Below are 24,876 nucleotides of genomic sequence, written 5' to 3' on the forward strand. Positions count from 1 at the left end.
TACAGATGAGAAAACATTCTCTCTTCATGTCATCTTTGCCTAGGATGACTACCTCACAGCTGTTTGCCTCTTTATGCATCAGTTTTCCCCTGCAAATGTTTCCTCTTTTCTTTTGATATCTATGGCACCACTCAATCAGTAGCAAATATCTATTACACTCCTCTTTTAAGGCTTCTGCACAGCTTCCTCTACCCTGCTGATCTTGTTCTTTCCCATTTCATAAATTTTCAGTTTACCTTGATCAGTCTATTCCTATCCCCTACTTCACACTTTTCTTTCAGTTTGAATTAGTCAAATTTTAGCATACTGCAGCTTTATTCGTTACATTCCACTTAATCAAACTGAGTGAATAATGAGATAGAGGAGCTTCTCATTAACCATACATGCTGCATGCATAAAAGCCCATCAGTGGTACAGATTCCTCCTCCCAACCACACTGCCTGTTGAATAATGAAAATATTTTCTTCTCCTCATAGGCATCGACCAGGAAAAACTTTCCCAGACATTTACTACAAAAGAAGCTGTAACAAGGGAACACCTAGAAAAGATGAAAGATTGCATCATAACCATACACCTTGGAGAGTACACAGCTTTAAAGGAGGTTGTACATTCTACTCCCCAAGTTCCTTCTACTCTCCTTAAGTCAGGTGACCCCCCTGAGAATCTTTTCTACCTAGAATAAGCAATAATTTTTAATAAATAACTATTTATACCATAAGAATGAATCCCATACTTAAACATTTCAAGTGTGCTACTTAATTTACTCCTTTGCTTCATTGATACGCTGAGCACTGTACAACTGAAAATCAAAAACCTGCAGTAGTACAATGACCCTCTTGGGTAGTTACCTCTTCTTCCCCTCAGGGCAATGCAGACACACTTTTCAGAGGACTGAAGAATATCTGAAGCCTTGAAAATGCCCCAGAGCCAAAAATGTCTGCACACACCACTCTGGGAGACCACATTCTTCAAGACAGGGAGAAAAGATGGAGACAAACCCATCCTCAATAACTCATGAATGCCAGTGGGATTTGGACTCAAAAGATCCCGATGGCCTGTTACTTTCTAAAACTACTGAGCCATGTTTACTCCTCTGCAAATCAGTTTTTAAATTGCCATCATATATTAACTCCTCCACCACCTAATCTTTGTTGCTTTTGATGGTTTTCCCTCATCTGACAGTGATGAAAATCAGTCAAACGTAACACATGTAAACACTGTGCATATCTTTTTGGTTTTTTTCTCCTGTATTAAATGCCTGGGGAATCAAAGAACATGCATATTTACTTAACACTCACCAATGTTTATTACAACTGTACTTCCTTAGAAAAAATTACAATTATTTTGAAATACATTGTATGTTAAAGTCACAGTACTAACATTTTAAAATTATACTTCTTCCCATTCAGATCAGTGAACAAAATTTTTCCACTTATACAGCAATAAAACTGTAGCTTATACATATTAATATTTCTGGAACTTACTCAATTAAAATTTCTGGAGCTACTGGAAAAAAAAAATCAGAATTTACACAAATATCTTCTCTTTAACTGAATCACGTGGTAACATGAAGCAACTTTTAAGTACTAAAATATATTTAAGAGCTTGAAATAAGCAAATGTTAGTTCTTCCCAGTAGTTTGAAACATTCCAATAATTTAGGAGTCTATTTTACTGTGTAAATCATTACACTCTTTTAAAACTCGGGCAAGCTGAAAGGTCAAAGAGGCAAGTTGTCCACCATTCTTTACTTGTTTCCTATTATTAACCCCAAAATCATTGGTCCTTTTCACAAAGTAATGCTGTTAAACCCATAAAATCTAAGGTCTAGCTAGCATGGTTACAACATTTAAAAAGAGACCTTAGATGCTTTCACAAATTCAGCACTGGCGGGTCAGAACAAACTGGAGTTGTGATTTGATTTTTTCATTAACATTTTTACTGAACTAGTAGCCACAGATTGAACACCTTTGTGTACACTGTGTTGATATTTGGAAAATACAAAAAAAAGTAATATGGAAATGAACAAAATACATGAGTACTATTAAGAAATTTGGCTTTAAAAAGGTTACACACATTGAATTCTGAGCGCAAGGAAACCAATGTAGTGCAATTATGCTAGAAAAGCCATTGCTGCTTATAAAACGTGCAGCTGTTGGAGGAGAGGGTTACAGTGACAAACAGCTTCCCTGCTACAAAGGTGGCAGGAAATCTATCAAACTGGACAATAAAATTGCAATTGAGTTTCTTTGGCTTTTTATAGCAGCTGCATGTATCTTGATGTGTAGCTCTGCAAAACCTATCCAATTCTGTAACACTAGTCCTTTATATACTAGTTCTTCATCACAGAATGGTGTTATAAATTAGTGGTAAGAATGGTGCAAAGGGTTGTAAAAAGGAAAAATAAGCAGTAACCCAATACAATTAGAGATGAAATAATAAAAACACAAATTGGTTATTCTCTTAGCAATGTTAAGGAAATATTTTTGTTCCCCTAATTTCCACATTACTTTGAAAGCATGCTAGAAATCAAAAACATCTGAGACGCACTTAGCATCGAGCAATTTGCCCGCTGAATTATGTCTACGCTATGTTACATGTGAATCTGTATGAATGTCAATATTGGTATAACAGGATACAAGAATATCCAAAATAAGTAAAATTAGAGAGATTGAAAATTCATTATCATTAGATATTAATATTTGCTTATAAGAATATTTTGAAATTATTAGTAAGGTTTTACCACAAAAAGCTTTTGTGGTGACTTATCTTAATTTATGCTTATGTAATTAAAAGGTAGCTATGAAACATTATCTAGCTTTATATTGCTAGTTGCATAAATTGCATGTATTATTTATAAAAAAAGTTCAAATGGCAAATGCATAATAAAGGTGAAAAAATCCAGTTTTAAAATCCTTGATTACTGCATCATCATTCATATCACTATTGTTAAGTTTGTTTCTTTGTGCTTTTGTTCTTTAATCGTTTTCATTTAGGCTTCTGGAACTGGATAATACTGTCACCAACGTCCAAACAAACCAAACTCCTTTATGATTCCTTCAAAATTACACCACCACTCTGCTGCTAGCTCTGCCCACACTCACGGACTTCTAACCCTGCCATTGTTCAACTTCCTCTGAAGAAGGCTGGAAGAATATACAGTCATTATATATTGACCAGAAAGTCTAAGTTAAACTTGGGAAAACTGATACAGGACATAATTTCCACAACCAAGGATACCTCACTATGCCAGCATGCCAGGAACCAAAAAAGAATGAAGCACACCATTTTCTCATTAACTATGGTACTGCACAAAAACATACAGCCTTTCAAAAAAAACCCACCAAAATTAACATTATCTGTACCTTTTTTTTTTTTGTTATTTTCTAAAACCAGGCAGGTTTTCTTAATAGTTGGCCATAGCATCACAATAATATCTTGTTTTTTCCTCTAAAAACTCTAGATTTCCAACATTACAATAAATTTGTAAAATTCTAAAGAGTCTAAGAACAGAACTACAGCTTACAAAACAATGTAATTGTTGTATTGAATTTTTAAATTCAATACACCAAAGCTTTGCATAACAGAGGTAGAAAGGTAGTCTTCCCTCACTCACCTCTACATCTCTCCCCAGGGACAGTTCCCCAGCAACTCCAGAAATGCTTTAAATTATGCCAGTTTCTACAAAAGTACATTAGGGATCTTTACTCTGGCTACAGCTTGCCGTTGTACAATCTACTCCACCCACACCCTCTGCATCTTGGTGGAAAGGGGGGAAATAGGCTTTTTGAAGACTGTAGAGCCAACAAAAAAGACACTTAAGGGTATTTCAACAACTGAAATATGATCTCTGTAAGGGTTAAAATTGGGCCCTGGATTCCATTTAGCTAAGTGACTATTTAATTATATTATTTCACACAATTTTATTAAATAGATTTCTACATTTGTCTCCACATAGCACAATAATCCACCATTGAGCTATGAACGCAAGAGTTGCAAAATACCAGTATTCTTGCTGTCTGCAGAGACTGATTTTTTTGGGGAAAAAATTCATACAAAATCAAGGACCTCAGAAATGCTAACAATTCCTTAGAATCATAAAGGGATCTTTAGAATTCACAGATGTCCTTTTCACATGGCTAAGTTGCACACATTTATAAATACTTAATTTATAATTTATTTCATCTTAGGTAAATATTTCTGATAAATCAGAGTAATTACAAAGCCCACACTGGCCTCACTCTTTTGTTCAGAATAAAGCAGGGCAATTATATTTCATACTACTGTGCCTTGTTCAAAGATCTGCTAGTAACTTTTATTATATAATTCCAGTTGTAACAACAAAAAAAAAAATCAGACAGAAGAATAATGAAGGGTAATAGTCTCATTCATACTGCAAGGATTTGCGTTCTCACCCTGTATTCTATGACAGCTTAACAGCTGAAGCATCTGTCTTAACTTTATTTCTTTGCTTTTTACTGTTTTGTTTTATAGCCTTTTGATCTCACGAAAAGGAATTTTTGTTTATGAATAGATATGGTGCGCCACCTTGTGTTTCTGCTACTACTAAAAAACAAAACCACCATCAACATTTTTCAGAAATGTTCCTGAAGTTTGATTATCTCATTTTTAAAAATTCATGCCATTTTCAGTACAAATACTATTACAATTTGAACAACAACAAAACAAAAATTTGTGTTTGAACAACAAAATTAACATCTAATTATCAATTATTTGAAAGTCACGCCCAGTAACAAACATTAGATTTTTATTTAACTTCTGACCTTCATGACCATCTCACTGTATGATACAGCACTTTAAGACTCTAAATCTAATTACATACCATTAAAAAATCTCCCAACAAACACTCACCTTTGAATGTGTGATCGACAGTGTATCCACCCAAACACGCCAGCCACCCCACTCATATTTTATTGCATGATAGAGTAAAATTCGAAATATGGTATACACCATCTCAGTTATCTTCTGTTCCTCAGAAGTCTTTGGATTAAAACAGCAAAGGGAAAGCATCCACTCCTGCCAGACAGAGCACTGCAACAAACTCCTGCAAAATGCACACATGGTATTTAATCAAATTTCAAAATGTATGTTAGAAATATATATCAGCTAAGTCAGGAATTCAGTATGTTTAAAACAATTGCTATGTGGAAGCTTCTCTAATTTTACATATTGAAGACTATACTGAAGTATATAATTTCCTGAACAGCAACGAAGCTGTATCTGCCCAATGAGTCTCATTTACTAGGAGACCTTGTTACTTACTTTGTGTACATGTGCACAGAGCAAGCTATCTTACCTCCTATTTTCTCTGCTGTTATTAAAAAGTTTAATCATATCTGAGAGAAAGGCTCGCCGAACCTCCAGAGTTTCTGGACATGGTGGAGAATTCCGTAGCAGGATTGCAATAACCTTCAAAATCTCTATAAAACAGTTCATGAGCAACAAAATATTAGTACTAAGCATAGCATAAAATAAAGGACATCTTCCAATATTGTTTGTACAAGAAAAGTGATGCTACATAAAAAGTTTTATACTGAGAAAAAGCACAGCTCCATTCGAGTAGAAGGTTTAACTAATACAAATCCCTTCTCCAAAAACTTCAACGTGGTTACCATCAGGGAAATTTGCAGGCCTATGCAGCTGAAGAAAACGGAATCATTTAAATTATTCTGAATTTTTTTTTAATTACTAAGTCTAAGCAACAGAAATGTTACTGTATGACAGATGACAAGGAAGTTCACATAATATAATGTATCTGTTTTAAAATGAGAAAAACGTCTAAATTTTGCTCTACCTTAATAAGAATAAGTTTTTGAAGAATGAGAACAACTTCCAATTATACTTAAATTCTGTTATTAAAAAGTTTGAGAAAGGGGACAAAATCTTGATATAAGATTTCACCTCTTAGGAGCATAATGTTTTCTATATTTTAAAGAGACAGTCAAAATTGTGGGTACATTCAATGTTTTGAAGCAGTGTGGCAGTCACTGTTCTTGTTACTTCAAAAAAAAAATGTTAACTTTGTAAATAAATTAGGGTGCAATGTGAACATGATTACTGTGATAGTTTCAGTCCACCTTGTACAATTTCTTTAAAAAGAGAAATTCCTTATTTGATAATATTAGCACTGATCTTAAAAAGGTACTGTAGAAGCCACTCCTTCTACTAGACCTAGGTAACTCCAGACTCATACCTCACACTACACAATTTGTATTAACCACAGCAGTGACTGCCAACCTCAAAAATCTTAAGAGAAATTAACAGAAATCTCCTCATCTCTTGCTTCACACAGATTTACCAGAAGGCAAACTGTATATGCAACCAGATTTCTTTCCTCTGTATGTCCTTTGCTTCCCTTACTCTTCCCCCACTTTCAGCATGAAGCAAACCCACAACCGTGACGTACATTTAATGACAAAGCAGACATGAAAGTGAAAAATCTATTATTTCTCCAGGAAAAAAAATAAACTCCTAAAGTTATCCTATGTTCATTGTATTACATACAGAGCATATTAATAATGCATATAATTCAGGAAAGGAGAAGTTTTTGCTTTTGGTTCAAAAGACATTTAAAGTTTCATATCAAGATATTTCCCACAAAGTAAGCTAACCAAAACAATGAGTAGATACGTCTCCTACTTTCTATCTAGTGCTGTCGTACTGAACATAACAAAATGAAGGTTGTTTCCGTATTTCAGGTAATTTAGTCTGATATCACTAAATAATGCAATCAGAATTTTGCTGAAATCTTAAATCAAAATATCCTGTGCATGCAGTCTTGAAAAACCATTTCGTAACACAACTGCACAGCCAAAAAGGGTGAGTTACGAACTAGATACACATTTAGACACATAGAATGTCTTTCAAAAAGCTGGAGAGACATACTTCCCAAATAACTGCAACTAATTGCACATTATCTTTGTTTTTGTATGAAAGACAATGTAAAGTGAGATCAGAATTAAGATTGCTGGAGGTCATATTTTCTTTAGAGCAGACTTTTCTTATGGTAGCACTTAGAAATGTGTATCTTTCTTACGAGGATTTTGTATCTTCACTGTTGAATCTGGGTCAGGATGCTGTTTATGTATCACTTGAGTGCAAATCTGTTCAGTCAGAATCTAGCAAGAAAGAAGAAGATGCCATATTAATCTTCATAAAGATAGCTTACTGAAAAACAGTTGGATACATCCTTCATACAGCACCATCATTATTTCACCATGGCTCTAAAAATTATCCAAAAACCCTGTTTGTTCTCTTTCATGATAATTTATTGCATTCTATTCCTAAAATTTTACTCTAAACCTTCTTTTTTTTACTGCTTTCTCTTAAGCACACATTTATTTAAATACACTGGAAGAGAAACCTGAATCTAACTAAACCCGATCATCAGCCAAGATCATTGCTATAATAAAATTCTACATATATATGAGTGTCTGCTTGAGACATTCAGGTCACTCATTATCTAGAATTGTCCATAATGAGCACAATCAAATTAAGAGTGGGCGTGGGATCTCAAGTAGTGAGCTTGGGGGAAAAAAAAGCAGCACTCAGTTGCATCACGCTAAGGTTTAATGTCATCTGGAACATATCAGCACAAATATGTAAGCAATTTTCTAACAATGTCTTATAAGTAATTAGGAAGATTGGATCCTAAGAGTATATTACTACCTCAAACAGGACATTGTATGTGGTCATGGTGATTAAGCTTGTCTGAAGCATCAGCCTTTCAGCCAACAAAGAGAACAATCCATGTCCAAGCATGACTTCAGCTTTTCTCCTAAAACAGTACAGAAAGATAAAATAAACTTACATATTCAACTTGCTTTAGGGAGAAAAGAAAGTTTAAGAAGTGTGCCTCAAGAAATATGAAATCACTGGAAACATCTTTTTCTTCCTTGTTCCTTAAGTCTTTCATTTTTGGTTAAGAAAAAAGTACAAGGATTCAAATTCTGAATGGACAAGTCATTCCCTGAAGACAGACAGAAGACAGCTAACTTTCTTCCATAAATGCAGTCCATTCACCCATGGGCCCAGAATACTTTAAACATACCCTGAGGGATTTCTTGATAAACACTAATGAAAGGGTATTTGTGTCCTCATTTCACTCAAAAATACAACCATGGACAGTGAACTCAATAGTTATCTACTACTGCAGTTGACTTGAGACATTATTAAATCTAGTTCTCAGTAAGTAACACAGGGTTCATCTCACCAGTCTAATTTTTGCTACAGATTTCAGTAGAATTATGGAAAAAGACCACTTTAAAAAGCAGGTAGCCACACTGAAAGTTAGTATTAAATGAACTTGATTAAATGAAATTATAATGCCTGGACACTAGTTGACAATAACAAGTAATTTCAGCACATCAGAAACATATTAATGGCAAACAAACTGAAGGGTTCTTGAAGAACGGTAGCTCCTATTCAGTGAAGCATATTTAGTGATCAACCTCCAATACAGCTTTTTCTACTTTACATACAAACACATCTATATATACACACCAAATAGTATATACACAAAATAAAATACACTATGTGTAACCTAGCTTTCTTCCTTCTTTTTTAGTGGGTTTTAAGACCTAAAACAGTACTTACTTTGGAGCGAGATGCTTTAAGAAATATCCCATCACTTTTAGAGCTTGCACCCTGATGCCTTCACTTTGTGATGCTAAAAGCTTGTAGACAACCCTAAGTGGAGAAAACACAAAGTTTCCCAAAATAGTTGAAATACATAGAAATTTTTTGAATGACAAATTTACTGCAAATAAATTTGTATCTGAGCCTAATTTAAAAGCATGACTATTGATAAGACTACAAAACTCAGCATGGCATTTCTGTTAATGGCACAATAGTTTGTGATTTCACGTTTTATAATTACATTTAGATATTTTAAATCAAATTTAAATATCTCCCAAATACCAATACATAAAACATGCTGTGAAAGGCGGTTGCAATTCCTACATTGAGAACCATCATAATCATAGAATAGTTTGGGTTGGAAGGGACCTTTAAAGGTCATCTAGTCTTAACCCTCTGCAAGAAGCAGGGACATCTCCAACTCGATCAGGTTGCTCAGAGCACTGTCCAATCTGGCCTTGAATGTTTCCAGTGACGGAGCATCTACCACCTCTCTAGGCAACCTGATCCTGTGTTCCACCACCCTCACTGCAAATGTTTTTCCCTTGTATTAAGTCTGTTGACTTGATTTTGAAATCTGTTTTGAAACCATTACCCCTTGTGTCCTATCACAACAGGCCCTGCTAAAGAGTTTCTCCCCATCTTTCTTATAAGCCCCCTTTAGGTACTGGGAGACCGCTATAAGGTCTCCCCAGAGCCTTCTCTTCTCCAGGCTGAACAGTCCCAGCTCTCTCAGCCTGTCTTCATAGGAGAGGTGCTCCAGCCCTCTCATCTTCTTTGTGGTCTCCTCTGGACTCGCTCCGACAGGTCCACATCCTTCTTATGTTGGGGGCTCCAAAGCTGGACGCAATATTCCAGGTGGGGTTATCCAGAAAACTAAGCAAGTAATTGTTTTAGTATAACTGTGGCTGGATAGGAATAGTCATGTATAGGGGGAGATTTATTACTGGGACTAATATCTGACACCTGCATATGCTGTTGCTCCCTCAGGAGTGATAAAGACATCAAGTCAGAAGGCATTTCTCTCATTTCACGTACATCGGTTTCTGCTCTTCACCTCCTTATGATTACACTCTAGGCCCAGTTATGATTCTCCACTAGGAAGGCCTAAGAAGAAAGCCAAAGGGTGCGAGGAGCATGTCTCTTGGAAAGTACTAGACTAGTTGAACAGGTCTAGTTGAAGTTTTCCCAAGAAAGAAAAGGAAAGAGTAATAAGCACAGCAAGGAAAGTGTAAATGTAACTGATGAAAGTCTGGTAAATTAATAAACAATTGGAAGTACAGTCTTACAGTGGGAAGTGTCCAGTAACCTTAAATATGTTTGACATTACCAGTTCAATTGCTAATATTCCACAGAACTCATCACATGTATCTATGCCTTCCACTCCTTGAATAAAAAGAAATCTGACTAGTATTTAATCTTAACTTCTCAAACATTTATTTGCAGCACATTAAAGCTTTGTATTTTATTAAATGAAGTTTATTTACACAGTGAAAAATTCTAACATTGACCTTCTGTCAATGTGAAGAATAACAAATGCAAGTTCTTGATCTTTGTAAATCTCCCATAAATACATTTAGATGTGTTATGTTTTTATCAGTTACATCCAATTTCATTCATTGCTTACTTTTTAGACAATAAAGTACTTATGACCATGTCACTACCTGATTTTAGCTGGGCTATGGTTCATGGTATTGGAGAGATCTTTGAATTTGGGAAATATGATTCAGCTTATACCTACATGGATTATTAAGCTGTCTCTGAGAAGAAAAAAAAATATAAAAAAAAAAAGATTAATTTCCTAATGTTCTGTGAAGTTACATTGGAACAGAAGGCACAGTACTCAGCCTTTACTGTGAATATTTTCTGAGTAAACTTTTGAGGAAATCTGTATCACTTTATTAGGTGTAAGAAAAAAAAGAATCTAATCTCAACAATTCTCGAGTCTTTCAAAAAATACCCCATGTTACAACACCACATTTTAGATCAGTCAGTTGTAAAGGGTTCAAAGGACTTATTCAAGTTTTTAGGCCTTTTCTATACATAACTGAGCACTCATCACTAGTTATATATTCCTTCACTTTTACGTACTTAAAAATATTACCCAGGATACATAAACTAAAATACATTTAAAAAAAAAAAAAAACCACCTAGTTCTACATAAGAATTTCGGTGAAAACTCAGAAGTTATTAAAAACCAGTTATCTACAACAGATCACCTATCCTGGAGAAAGCTGCAGCCACGGCAAGTATAGAATCAAACAAACAAGTAAGCCCATGATGCAACATTCTAGTAATACAATCCATTTCCCTGCTTGTCTTAACAGAACAGTATGAAGGTTACCTAATTTCATAGGAAAGAAATGTTTCTTTACACTTATTATTTCTTCAGTAGATTGGTTACTTTTAAATTTTTAATTATTAAAAAACTCCTAGTATTTATAAAGCTTAATAAAATTATTTTAAAATTTCAATAATATGGTATTTTAATTGCAAAAAATAGATGTATCAATAAGCATACAAACAATCCATTAAGTGACTGCAGACAATACAGGAGCAAGATGAGACAGGAAAACAAAGTGATTTCTCACTGTGGACTCATATTCATACTGACTTGCCCATATATTAGTCCATAAAAAAGAAAATGTCTACTACCAGTTGTTAAATAAAAACAAACATATTGCATTGCAGACCCAACACGACATTCAAATACTTTATTATTTGAGTTTTTATTAATTTCTCATAGCATAATACATTACCATACAAATGAAGTCAAAGCTGAAGAAAAGTGGTTAAAAAAAAAAAAAAAAAAAAAGCAGCCTAGCACTAAAAGGGGAGAAAACAATTCTGAATGTGCCTGAATGTTGTCTCTTGCGAAAGGACAACTGAAAAAAAATCTAGGTATAAATAGAGGTTAACCAATTGGCGCAACAAGATATATGAAATGAGACTCCACCTTTACACTGAGAGAGAATTACTACCCCACATACCCCTTCTAGGAGTAGTTTTTATATTTGTTTCCCTTTTCAAATTTTTTCCCCACTATGTCCAAGCATGTTCATTTCAAATTAAGAGTTCAATAATGTGACCACCCTCTGAGGGCAACACAAAATCAGTCATAACTTAGTCTTCTAGATCTTCTTAGATCTTCTCTCGTGCTTTTACTGTTAGTAGAATTGGCTACTTTCCCTACTGTTCTCTCACAATAGTGTTAAACAATATTTTTCTGTTTGTTAGAAAAAAGTGACTGCAAACAATCCATACCACAAAGTGCTAAATTTAAACAAAAGATTTCTTCTGCAAAAGTCCCATAATGCTTTACACATTTAAAAAAAAAAAAAAAAGCAAGCTACTAAAGATCAGAAAACTATCTGAATCTATTTTTGTCCATTCACTTTCACTTCTAAAACATATGGAAGAACAGGAGGCTAAAGACTAAGTGCTAGTAGATGAAGACATAACATCGATGTATAGACTAACTCAAATTGATGACTACCTGTTTAAGTGTGACTGATAGATTGGAGATATTAAAAAAAGCCCTCATTGAAAATAAATCCAACATCATCTCTTATCAAAAGAGCACGTGGATACAAAAATCTCCCAAGACGAAGAGACTAAGACTGCAACACCTAGACTTATGAGGACCTTTCAGATTTAATGGAACTCTAGGAAGCAATTGTATGGTCAAAATACTATTTCCTTTTGCCAACTTATAAAATTCAAACTTACTGTAATCCATTCCTCTGATCAAAAGCAGGGATCATAGAACTGGGATGCTCTGACATCAGAGCAACAAGCAACTGCAAGACATCCATTAGATTGTCATCCTGTTGAATAAAAGTTACAAATCTGAATTAAAAATGCATGTATGCTAGAACAATATTTTAGTTAAAAGAACCACTACAAAACATTTCAAAATGATCCAGACATTAATAGTAAACCAAGGATCAAAACAATTAGGCCGGGATCAAAAGAGCTGGAAGGCAAGCACAAGGGAAAATATTACCAGAAAACCAATTTCATTCATTTTTTAGAGTGAAAAGTGATATATCTGTGTCTGGGATGCAAGCCTTTGACAGGGAATGGACTATTGGACTATGCTATTTCCTTCCACGCACATGCTCATCTGTTTGCACGTATATTTCCCCCTCTTTTACTGCACAGGAGCTAGAAACAAACTGCTGCACATGTTCTAGGGCACAGGGTGGTGTTTAATGCAAAATTTCTAGTAACAAATGTCCACCCCAGGAAAAAAAAATACCACCATCTGCCGCAGACAACACTTAAAATGGGTAATTCAAGCTGCTCAGTAAAGTTTTCCATACTATTATTCTAAAGTATTCTAAACTACATTAATTTGATCCAAGTTAACGATAAATAAAAATAACCTACAAAGTAGCAAAATCAACTGTCTTCTTTTCACATTCTTTGTTGTATTAAAATGAATGCCTAGTTAAAAAAAAAAAAAACAAAAAAAAAAAACCCTCCAAAAAACCAGAACACACTTTCCAACACTTTTGAACAAGTATTCCGATTCTTACTCTACTAGAAAACCAGTTTTGCACTCCCCAAAGAACTGTGTTACCTGACAATATTATTATCTTGTATCACAGACACTATCACTGACGAATGAGCCCCACGAGAAGGCTGAATTTTATTTTTTTTGTTTATGTTTTTCTGAATTTACAACTAAGATAACTAATTCTGTGGGATTCAGCATTCATGGATATTTTTTTTGTTAGACTTGACTATACAAACTGCTAAGATAGTCAAAATATCACATCCTCATCAGAAAGCTATATAAAGTTTCTGCTATTTTTGTTTACTCTTACATGTTACCAAAAGTCCTATTTTTCACATCTCCATATAAGGCAGAATTACTTAAATTGCCTGACCATGGTACTACCAAGTACTAGCAACCAGCACAGAGAACAAAAGGAAAATTTAGGTGTAAACACGAAAAGAAAAAAATCCATACTGCTTGAAGTTCAATTAATTCCTTATTTTGCCCATTTCAAGTACCCTTACAGAAATGAGATCAGTTAGATTTATGTCCCCATTTCCCCAGTCTTTGATGTTGCATCTGGCATAAAGTGCCTTTTCCTGGTGCTAAAATATGAAGATGCAGATGTATCAGTGGTAACCAACATTTTTCTCCCAATTAAGTTTATATGCTTTTCTTTGATGCCATTAACATACATCTTTATTTTTAATGCACGTTTTCAATTTTATTGCTTTATTTAAGAACCAAAATAAAAAGGAGAGAAAAACAAACCAAAAAATATTACTTAGGCAGCATAAAACATGGTTTTGTCTTTTTTTTTTTTAAGTCAGCCTCACCATCTGTTTTTCTGCTTGGTAAATCAGTCTGCAGAACAACATAAGAAACCATTTTGACTTACTGGCTTAATGAACTTCAATCTAACATTGAATATAGCCCTTAAATCACAATATAGCCCTTAAGGCACACTACACTGAAGTTTGGACAATGTTTGCTACTTCCTCTACAGAGCCATCTTGTGGCATAAAGACAGTAATATTTGAAAATATTCAAGTATTTGGTGGTCATAAGCAGCAGAAGTAGTACTTCCGTCCCCCCCGCATACCCCTCAAATTAAAAATTACCTCATGTATAGTGAGCAGATAATTGAGGATAGCCTGCAATTCATCTTCTTTTATTCCATAGTCCTTTAAAAACAATCAGGTTTTAACTATCATCTTACAAATACAAAAGTACTGTTCCCAAAAAAGCATTATTACAATCCATGGTTATATACAGAGCAAGTCCCATGAGACAAATTTGTTTTCACTTAAATAGCTTCATAGATGGAAGGTAGCTTTTTCCCCACCCAAAAAATACCCACTGAAGGTTATAAATTGCATTAAGACAACTCCAATACAAGCATAAAAATAAGCTAGATAGTAATATAGTACATTAAATTGTTAGAATAACACATGTTAATTGATAAAGATAATTTGAACCAAGAGCTCCCTATTAACAGAAGAATTAAATTAAGGTGGTAAAGAGGATTCAAAAGCAGATCTAGATGCTTAATTACAAGCCTGTTCGCTATGCCGAGTTTGTTTCTTAGTTTCCATTACGGAATCCTATGTTCAGTTGCTCCCAACTTTGCAGAATTTTCAATCATTTATGGTATCTGTGTCAGGAATATGCCTTGAGGTCTTTTTGGTGAAAATAAAATAAAAACCAACAGTTTCTAAGAATAGGATTAGGGAAGGGAAAAGCAAGCTTCTTCATTTCTAGGGCTTTTATTTTTTAAAGCAAGTCTCATTTCCTGAAAAGATTTTGCACCACTGTGTACAAATAGAAAATTTGCAGAAGAATCAACCTTTTATGATGGACATACTTTTTACCGTCCTTGTGACACTGTCTAAAACTGTCCAAGTTATAAATCTCAGACAATTTTTAAAATAAATAAATAAATAAATAAATATGAAGTTAACACTTAATGAAAGTCTTTTCGAGTTTGACAGCTAAATTCTTCCTGACACTTCAACTGCAGAACATGTGATTTAAAGAGCATGAGAGGCAAGAGCAGAATTTTTCTGTTAGTTACTCCTCCATACCGCCAGCGCTAAGGGTAGCGGCACAGAGAGCATACTGGTCCCCTTAGCAACACAGAGGAAGAGGGGAAAAGAGAGCTAGATTCAAATACAGAAAGGACAGTCTACAGAAGGCAGAGAAGAATAGAGAGACCAGAGCTTACAACAGGAAAGGGTTAAGAACAGTCCCTAAGCAGTAGAACTGCTGAATTTCAATATTCCTCTAATGTCTACCAAACAGTTGTAAAACTTATTCTTTTGTATCACACTCTGTCCCACTGGCCCACAACATATAATGTCAAATGTTGCTCTTTAGTCTTCATCTGATGTAGGTGATATTGTTCTTATAAAAAACAAAATATATAATAAAATACTTATTTCCTCAGTAGTAAACATTTCTAAATTTATTATTTAACAGTTCCAGTTTTAGTCAAAAACAGCTGAAAAGGGAGAAAAATGTATTTTTAGCACTGCTGTCTGTGGCAAGAACCAGAACAAAAAGATGCACCTTACATGGCATTTTTATTTACTTACTTGTTTACAGCTTCAATATGCTTAAAAAAACACTACAAAGTGCTTTTCTTTATGAAAGTTAGATACTCTGTCATCATTTACAGCTATCTTACCTTCATCACTAGCTGTTTAATGAACATCAACAAGAATGCTCGCAGAGATAAAATCTCTTTTTGAGTAGGCCGTGGTCCATCTACAAAAAAAAAGTAGATATATGAAATGCAAATTTTTATTAACATAGTATGCATTTTCACATAAAGAAAAATAAAAGGCTTTTTCTGGGTGAAGAGGGGACAATTCTAAGTAAAATTTCCTCTATTTACTCCACTTTCCTCCACTTCAGACTACAAAATAGTAATGCATTTTATTACTGTTTTTTATCAAAATGTCCAACCAGTGAGGTTCTACCATGGCTTTTATTAAATAGAGTTTTCTAAACCTCTCTAAATTAATGATTTTACCACTTCCTTGCAGTGTTTATGAACTTATTTCATCCAAGAAATAAGACTGATATAAGAAATTTATGTCAGAATTTCCAGATTTCAAATTTTTTGTTTTAAAATTCTTCTGCTAAAGCTCAAATGAAGAACTACATGCCATTACTACACAGTGTCTACAAACACAACAGAAATCAATCTTACAATGCTATATATAAAGATTACCTTGAAAGCCAAAGACTTAATTTGTTAACTCAAAGTCAAAATGACTCGCTTCTGCCATTCCTGTGTAAAGCAGACTTTCACTGAAATATTTTTAAACACTGAGTAGCTCCCAGGAGAGGCAAGGTTATAAAAACAGGTGCAACCAAATGTCAAAGCCAAGTAAAAGCTTTCATACAGAAAGCAAATGAAGTGTTGCAAATACATTTCTAGGTATAGTTTTCACAGTTGCTCATAGGTTCACAGTTCTTACAATCTTAATCACCAGGGAAAAGCAAATCAAAAGTGATCATACAAGTCTGGTTTCATACAGTATAGGCTCACAGGCATATTTGGTTTAAGAAAAGTTATTTTCAACATAGACCGGTCTAGTCAAAATAAGCCATTAAATTGTATTAGTAAGATTATCCTACACATACACTTGCCTCAGACTCAGTAAGTCGGTTCAGAAATTAATTAAGTAAATCCATGTCTTCACTAAAAAGCAAGAGAAAACATAAATGCTTTGCTCCTTCCAGGATGCAAAATACTACACAACAATCTTTGCAACCCTTTAACACGAAGGGTTGGTCATTTTGAGAAGCTGGTGTCAGGAAGATGGACACATCTAAAGAGCACTCACTCCGGGTACCCCTAGCTCTCTCTTTCATCATCTGCTTCTCTCTGAAATTCCAGAGTCTTTCTTCATTACAGGAGAGAGTAAAGATATAAGTTATTCTCCCTTTACGAAGGCTGTGTGCCCAACCCCATAAAACACAGTACAACAATTAGAGGAGTTGTAAAGCCATACTCCCAAAAAGCCTTAATTGCCTTATCTGTGCCAGTTCCACCTGCATGCGTTTATGTTAAGCTGATGCACATTTCACTTCTTCCAATTCCTTCTACAGTACTGGACTTCCGAGTCAAGCCGCTATGTCTGTTGCTTTTTTCTTAGGATCAGTATTGTTCTGTGTTCCATGTTAATGACAAGTACTAAACATGCCTTCTATATTTCTTATTACTTCTTTTGCCATGAGTTTGCTGTCTCAACAAAGTACACTTACAAAGCAGTTTTCCAACAAGTTCAGATCTCTATGCCTGTCAGATAAACTCATTATGCCTGTTTGCAGCTATACTGCTACAATCTATAGATCTTACAAGCACTTAAAGCCTTTCCAGTACTTGAACAGGCTCTACAGAGACCACATTCCCAGGCACAGCTCTACACTTTCAAAACTCTACCACTTCTCTGACCAGTTCTATCTAGGATTAATTCACATAGGTCTTTGGTGACAAAGGATATGGTTTCTGAAGAAAGTTTCCACTAGTTTCTGAAAAAAAGCTTTCAAGCATATCCTATGGACAAAGGGACACTGCTTACACTGTTACACTGAATCCACCACATTTAAAATGCAATTCTTTCTGAAACATTTACAGTTCTATTTTATATATTGTATACAACATTTTTTTTAAAAAACACATTAGCTTGTGAGAGTAGAAACGAATACATACCTATGCCCTTGGGAGTTATACCACTGCGATTCTGAGGATTCACTACCCAGTAATAATACTTCAGGGTATGCATGACCAAAAGAACTGTCCCAACCCGCCGGATTGCACCATATATGTTAACAGTGCCAATGAACTCAGTAGATAGGTAAGTGTACAGGATCAGCTGAACCTACAACACCCAATCAGGAGATCAAAAATCATTACAGTAAAACTGCAGCACATCAGACAACTGCATTCTTAAATTTCACCTATTAAAATGTCTTAAAGAAATAGATTTTCTCTGCACAGCTTAGTCACAAAGCTCTTAAAATAGAGCAAACTGATGAAAATTTTCATTTTATTTCTAAAACGATAGAGTGCCGTGACTTTTTTAAGCTGGTCCACACCCATGAAGCATGAAAGCATGGCATTCATCCAATCTCAGCTACCTGTGATTGTAAGGTGCCTCTGGAGATCATCTAGTCCAACCTCTCTGTTCAGAACAAGGTCACACATGAAGTATTACAGAAAGATGCACATTTATTACAGGCTTAAGTATCCATTGTAGGCTTAATTATTTACATATCTTTTCCCTTTTTCTTCTGAGAAATAATGACTTAATGCTTAATAATTTAATTTAGCTGTTGCAAACGTAAATGTTTTACAACTTCAACAGTAGCATCATTAGTGCTCTCTCAGTTTTTGAAATGCAAAACAAACACTTACAGGGGGGATAAAAAAATTTGGTAAGAAGGTTTCAAGTAGAACCAACCAGAAAGCTTCCACCCAAGCTGTTCACTCTCAGTGAACATAGATTCACCAAAACAAAAATACTGCCCAGGGAGTATCTCAATTTAAATGAAGACTTCAAATTTGACAGCTAGGATAATTTCACTGAAAAACTGCTAGGCTTTTGCCAATTAACCCATCCATTCCTTCTCAATCTACAACACTGACTGGGTCAGGGATTCTGGAAGTCACTACTGAATCTGGTCTGCAGAACGCTGCAGGTTTCCAAACTCCCTGAAAACCCTGAGAATCTGCAAAACTTGACAGCTACATGCAGAAAAGCAGAATCTGAAAACAGTTCCTATATGATTTCTGCTGGGGAGCCAGGACCTATAATTCTTGGGAGTCCAGGTTTAGTCTTGACACTCACAAATTGATACATCATAAATACATCTTATGCATAAGATTAAGCAATTTTACCTGTGCTGGGATATGAATCCATATTGCAGGATTAAGGAGAACATGATCACACAGCTGCTTCAGCAAGGGCACCCCATTGTGTAAGTTGCTCAGGTATTTTGAAAAGGCAAGGCAAAGCTCTAGTACAGCTCGGGTAACATGGGCTTTGGAAGACTGTAAAAGAAGATCTGCTTAAGGAAGAGCCTCGCACAGTCCATGAAAAGTATCCCTCTCAAACAAAATTCAACACTAATGTAAGACATCAAGAAAGATTTGCTTTACCTTTTCTAGGCTATATCCAATCACAAGGAAGCCCTTACAGGAAAGCATCTGTTCTTGCATAGCAATGGAGTTCTTCAACAACTCCATAATAAAAGCCAATAAAGTAGAACTGAAAAATATAATGATTTAGTAAAAAAGAATGTTTTAAAGAGTCACAATGAGACAGAAAGTATTTCCAAATTAACACTTGAATCACACAGCCCACAGATACATTTAATGTGTTATATAAACACTCAGATCAGAATTTTTAAAACAAAAAGCAAAACTAAATTTTGAAAGCTCTAACTTCTGGCTTTTAATTAATGCTTTTCTAACTTGAAATTCTGTATTCTGAGAACTGTGCAATAGCAAAATTCTTCTGAAAATATGTTCTTGCAGAAAGGCAACAGTTAAGTGTGTACTTCCTTCTGCTTCATATTTCACTTAAACTTCTGCAAGATCAGTAACAAATGCCATTCTACTTCCTACTGCTTTCAGATGAGTAAATATTGGAAATATTTTTCTAGACATAGCTTTACTATTGGTTCAAGCTAATTCAACATGCTGCTGCCAGAAGGAACATTCATGCCCCTCCCCTTGTGTCACAGAACTAGTGCCTATGAATCAAGACCTTAGCCAGCAGAAAACCCCTCTATTCCTGGGCCAGTTTGCAACTGAATTAAATCTCTGACTCATCACATAGATGTCCAAGTCTGAGTCAGTTCAAGAGAGGCCCAGGAATGTGTAAACTGGCTGAAGAAACATTGCAACCACTTCTTACCAACAATATGGATGAAGATCATCTTTAAACAGTCATGAAACTACAATTGCAATGAAACAGAGCAAATTACACCAAGATTCTAAAAAGCGATCCCTTTGTTATTAATACTACTCTTTATCTTAAGAGGTCCACCATTTTCTGTTCCTGAATGTTCAGAAGTTGTAGAGTTGAAACAGAGCTGAAACCAGAGGAAAAGCCTGGCAGTAACACTGAGTAACAGTATCTTCCAGTAAGTCTGAGGGTAAGTAAAAACAAAAAAAAAAAAAAAAAAATTTCCAAGAAATAACTTAATGTAGCTCAAAAAATCATCCTTCCTGGAGCTTCTCTCTAAGTCTTCCCTAGTGGACTTTCTTCATGACAGGAATAAGCTCAAGAGAATGGTCTGTAATTCTGTTATACAAAAAAAAATTGTGAAGTAGAAGCATGTACAATTTGACTCCATGTGAACTTCCATAGAAAATCTGGTATAAGTAAACACTTCACTTTGACGTCCTGACTGTAACAAGGCCACCTTTTTGTTATGAGACATAACTCACTGTTGCACAAGACAATTGAAACCACTATGCCACTTAATAAAGCACGAAGTAATTTCCTTTGCTTAAAAAGAAACAAGGAACAGAACACAATAAGTACATGCACTTACCAAACAGTTGTGTCAATGTGGTCCGATGAATATTGCCTATAGTCTAACTGTGCAAAGAGAGGGAAAAGTACCTGCACCCCTCCAATGGAGTGCAGGGCACTTTGGATAGAATGTGTTAAGACTGCTTTCACATCCTGACAAAAAAAAAAAAAAAAAAAAAGAATTAAGGAATATTGAAATCTCCTTCAGAAACTGTTAAAAAGTTTGTTAGAATTAGTTTGAAATGTCTTCAATATAAAAACTGTATTATTACCAAATAAAAAGAAACAGTAAGAAACACAAATTGGCTGCCACAGCCACACTAATTGCCCAGTTTGGCTGACCTACTGCCTTAGATACAGTCTACAGTGTAGATCCTCAGATGACTATACAGGAGGTGGCTTGCAAACTCTAGAACAGGACATGTGAAAAGCTTCTGACAAATTAAAAGATTAAGCCATTCAAAGCATAGGGAATAAGAAAGTACCATATCAATGGGGAAAAGGATGGGAGATAGGTAATATCGGTAGGGGAGTGAGCATATGTCAGAACTGAGGAAGAAGGGTTTTTCTGAAAAGCTAACATTGTCTTTGTAATATTGATTTTTTTAGGTTGTAACTTTGATACAAGTTTTTCTTAGGATTCTTGTGCATCCACATGAATTCAAGAAATAGGGGAGGTAGCAGTGGGGACAACCCAAAAAACACAACTCATCAGCAGTTCATCTTGTCCAAATCCCTCTAAAACTTGATTTTCAGGGTTTCAAACAGAAATCACTCGTATCCTCCAAATACATAAGAACATTGAAATACCTGCAGCATGAGGGCATGTGGTGAATGAACAAAAATAGAAGGGTTGTCCTTAGGGGATGACTCCAGACACAGTTGTGCATCTGTAGCCCTTGGATTGTACATAAAAGCAATAGCACTGGATAGTTTGCCATCATATAGCAACAATTTGTGATGTTCAGCAAGGAAAAGATCACTTTCTGCCTTGAATTTGAATGTTCCCTGGATTGGGGAGTAGGGTTGAGGAAGGAAACAAGAAAAAAAAATTAGATTATACACATTGAGAATACAGTTCAGAACACAACTATTGCCAAAAAATGACGAAAACATTGCTTCTTCAGTCTAGCAATATTTCAGAAAGAAGGAGTCTCACAAGAAAACTGACTCAAAGTCAAGTTTACAGAGTTAGAGCTGCAGAACTTTTTTTGACCCCTAAAGAGTGACATTCCCAAAATGGTGGGTAAGGTAAAAGAAACACATTAGCTAGGAAATAGAATGATAGCCAGCAATGTTCACTCAGAAGGAACTAATAATTGAAGAGCAGATAGAATAGGAACCATCTTTCTTAGCGTATGTTTGTACAGCTGCTAGGGAACAAGTCTTCAATTAGTGCCCCTCAGGCTATGACAAAACAAATAATAAATCACTGCAACAAAAACTAATCCTCAGCACTAACTTCACACATTAAAAAAACTGACTAGCACAATCAACTCTAAAACTACATTTCTAAAACAAATACATTATACTTGAGATAAAGTTTTCAGCCTCAATGAAAAAGTCAACCTTGCCAGATAGAACAGTGCTGTTCTCCCTCTCCCAATCACCAACACGGAAATTTTGAGAAGTAAGCAATAATACTTTTTTTTTTTAAATAAGAAATTAAATAATTGAATTAATGCTTACTTATAGTTTATGAGGCAACACAAACACTTATAGAAGAGACATGAAAGAGTTTAATAAAAAGATTACACAGTAAACATTTTCAGAACAGTGTCAACATTCTTAAAACCCATCATAGTGAGTCTTATCAGAACTAAATTTTGGAAATTTTACAGTCAATTCTAAGATACCTTATATCCCAGTCCAAGCTGATAAATGGCAAATATCTGAGCAGCATGGAGAGCCTCACTAAAGAGGTAAACAGATGTCATTTGCCCACAAAAAACTCGATTGGCATCTGCTGTTTCTGAAGAACCCAGGAAACATTTGTCAAATGTCTGAAAAGGAAACAGAACTCAGTAACAGGGTTTAACTTAGGCTACATAAGCAAATTATGCAAAGAATATACATACTATCAGGGAATATCATTTTTACATAAACAAGCATTTGAAGGCCTCAGCAGAAATAAATTTTAAGTTGTGAGATACATAAAAGCAGAATCCACTCCTCTACCAAAAAGTTATTCATTTTATTTCAACATTTTTTTAAATGTATAAAATAGGAGAGCTTTATTAATAAAACTTTAATCCATCAAGACAATCAACTATAAATACTAGTATACAGGGATTACTTACATCACTGGTGTTCACAAACCATGTTATTTCTCCATACGATGCCAGTTCCCCATTCACATAACATCGAAGTTCACTATTCTTCCAGCGGTTATAGATGTGCACTATAGTAACCATATACCACTAAATGATAAGAAAACAATTTATACAATTCTATAGACACTTAAAATAGCTTAAGCATTAAAGTGGAGCATAGTAGAACAAATTCAGCTATTTATGCAAATTAAATTAAGATTGAAAGATTTATTTTAAGTCAAAAAGATTAAGACATCAGTGAGTTTTGTTTCATAGCTGTGTCAAAGGATAACATGCCATTTTTTCCACAAAAAGTAGATACAGAAGTTTAAAAGATATTTATGGCATGGAACTCAAAAAATCTTCATGCAATGCTGAACCAAATTTACACTGAAACCACTGTGTAAATAAGTTTTAAGCTGGGTTACTCTTAGCACGATGGACTACTGCAAATGTCATTCCAAAGAGTAAGGATGGCTCCAGACTAAAGACTTTCAAAGGCTGTGCATGTCAAACTATCACAAACAGAATCCATATTTACAGCAAGGGATTACTGATAAGAAATTCCTGAGGAGGTCTGTTCTCCCATAAAATGTTTACACCAGTTGCTCCAGAAACATTAGTAGAATTTCTAATTGAAAAACGAAACATGTTCAACACAGCATAATATTACTTAATAGGCAACTAAGCCTTGAACATCAGTAATAAAATCAACCCATATTTTAATTCTTACATTTACAAAGATACAGAGAATAAAGCACCAAATGCAAGGAGACTATTTTCTGGACTATGCGAATGAACAAAGTATAACATTCTTGCAACAATGAATCTGTTGTTCTCCCACATGTAAGAAGACCACACTCCTATTAATGGTCCTAGCTTTATTTGGAAAATGAAATGTGGGTTAGCAATCATGCTTTCTTAAAATAACTCTGCCATTTGTCCACATTAAAGAGGAGCCTCAGTAAAACTCCTTAGGAAAAGGAGAAGGGAATGTCTGGAGATGGGAGAAAACACAGTATAAACAGAGAAGGAAAAAAATCACAAGCCTTGCAACTTTCAAGCTGTCTATATGTACTAAGAGTTCTCAGAGAATTCATGTAAGTCTTACAAATTCACAAAACTTCTGGCAAACTGCATTTTATAGCTAGCTCTTATACATTGCATAAGTAAAATCAAAAAGAAGTAAGATTTCAAAACACAAACTTGTTTTGCTCATTCCAGTATAACTGTTCTAATACAGCAAGATGACTCTAATTAATAGGCACAACACTCCCTCTATGCTACATTTTAAGGTCATGAAACCTGTTTGAAAGACTTCATTATTTTTACTCACCTTTTGTGGCTTGAAATCGAATTTTACACAATGCTGGAAACCTTTTCCCTTTGATTTTATGGATGTCACAATCAAGCAGCCTCCAACAAAGTGAGCAGAATAACCAAGTCCTTTGTTTGTTCGAAAACTAACAAATTAGAACAAAATCAGCACATACATACGTGGAAGCAGAAATCATTGAACAATTAACAGAAATTGAACATCAGAAATATGGTTTTACATAATACTGACCAATATAAGTAAGGCTTATCCTTATCCACATTGATATTATTTACAGGATCCATTCTTAGCCAAGTGTGGAAAGTAAATCCATTCTGGTACGGCCACTTGGCTATAGGAGGTAAGGCAATAGCCTAAAGAAATCAGAAAGTTATTCATGTAGAAAGATCAACACCACAATAGTAAGGGTACATAGTTTAAGATACACACTACAAATGTATACTGATACAGAGATACATTAATATGTACACTACAAACGGGTACAGTTTCTCTAGACTAAAAAAAATCTGGC

The 24,876-nt window shown here is 34.9% G+C and overlaps 1 protein-coding gene across 2 annotated transcripts in view; it reads right to left on the reverse strand.

The window, feature by feature from the left end:
• LRBA (LPS responsive beige-like anchor protein) overlaps positions 1-24,876 on the reverse strand; it is a 423,660-nt gene that overhangs the window by 343,493 nt on the left and 55,291 nt on the right. For both annotated transcript variants that reach the window (XM_086746251.1, XM_086746250.1), the window contains exons 6-22: positions 24,597-24,718; positions 24,366-24,492; positions 23,018-23,137; positions 22,574-22,720; positions 21,528-21,725; positions 20,737-20,870; positions 19,334-19,442; positions 19,073-19,225; positions 17,885-18,053; positions 15,848-15,927; positions 14,283-14,345; positions 12,387-12,484; positions 8,616-8,708; positions 7,689-7,797; positions 7,057-7,138; positions 5,317-5,440; positions 4,872-5,064 (exon numbers count right to left, since the gene is read on the reverse strand). In XM_086746251.1, the coding sequence (XP_086602377.1) occupies positions 4,872-5,064; positions 5,317-5,440; positions 7,057-7,138; positions 7,689-7,797; positions 8,616-8,708; positions 12,387-12,484; positions 14,283-14,345; positions 15,848-15,927; positions 17,885-18,053; positions 19,073-19,225; positions 19,334-19,442; positions 20,737-20,870; positions 21,528-21,725; positions 22,574-22,720; positions 23,018-23,137; positions 24,366-24,492; positions 24,597-24,718 (2,121 nt within the window). The remainder of the gene's footprint in view (positions 1-4,871; positions 5,065-5,316; positions 5,441-7,056; positions 7,139-7,688; positions 7,798-8,615; positions 8,709-12,386; positions 12,485-14,282; positions 14,346-15,847; positions 15,928-17,884; positions 18,054-19,072; positions 19,226-19,333; positions 19,443-20,736; positions 20,871-21,527; positions 21,726-22,573; positions 22,721-23,017; positions 23,138-24,365; positions 24,493-24,596; positions 24,719-24,876) is intronic.

The sequence above is a fragment of the Chlamydotis macqueenii genome, chromosome 4 (genome assembly GCF_036417535.1).
Source record: "Chlamydotis macqueenii isolate bChlMac1 chromosome 4, bChlMac1.mat, whole genome shotgun sequence".
Taxonomy (NCBI): domain Eukaryota; kingdom Metazoa; phylum Chordata; class Aves; order Otidiformes; family Otididae; genus Chlamydotis; species Chlamydotis macqueenii.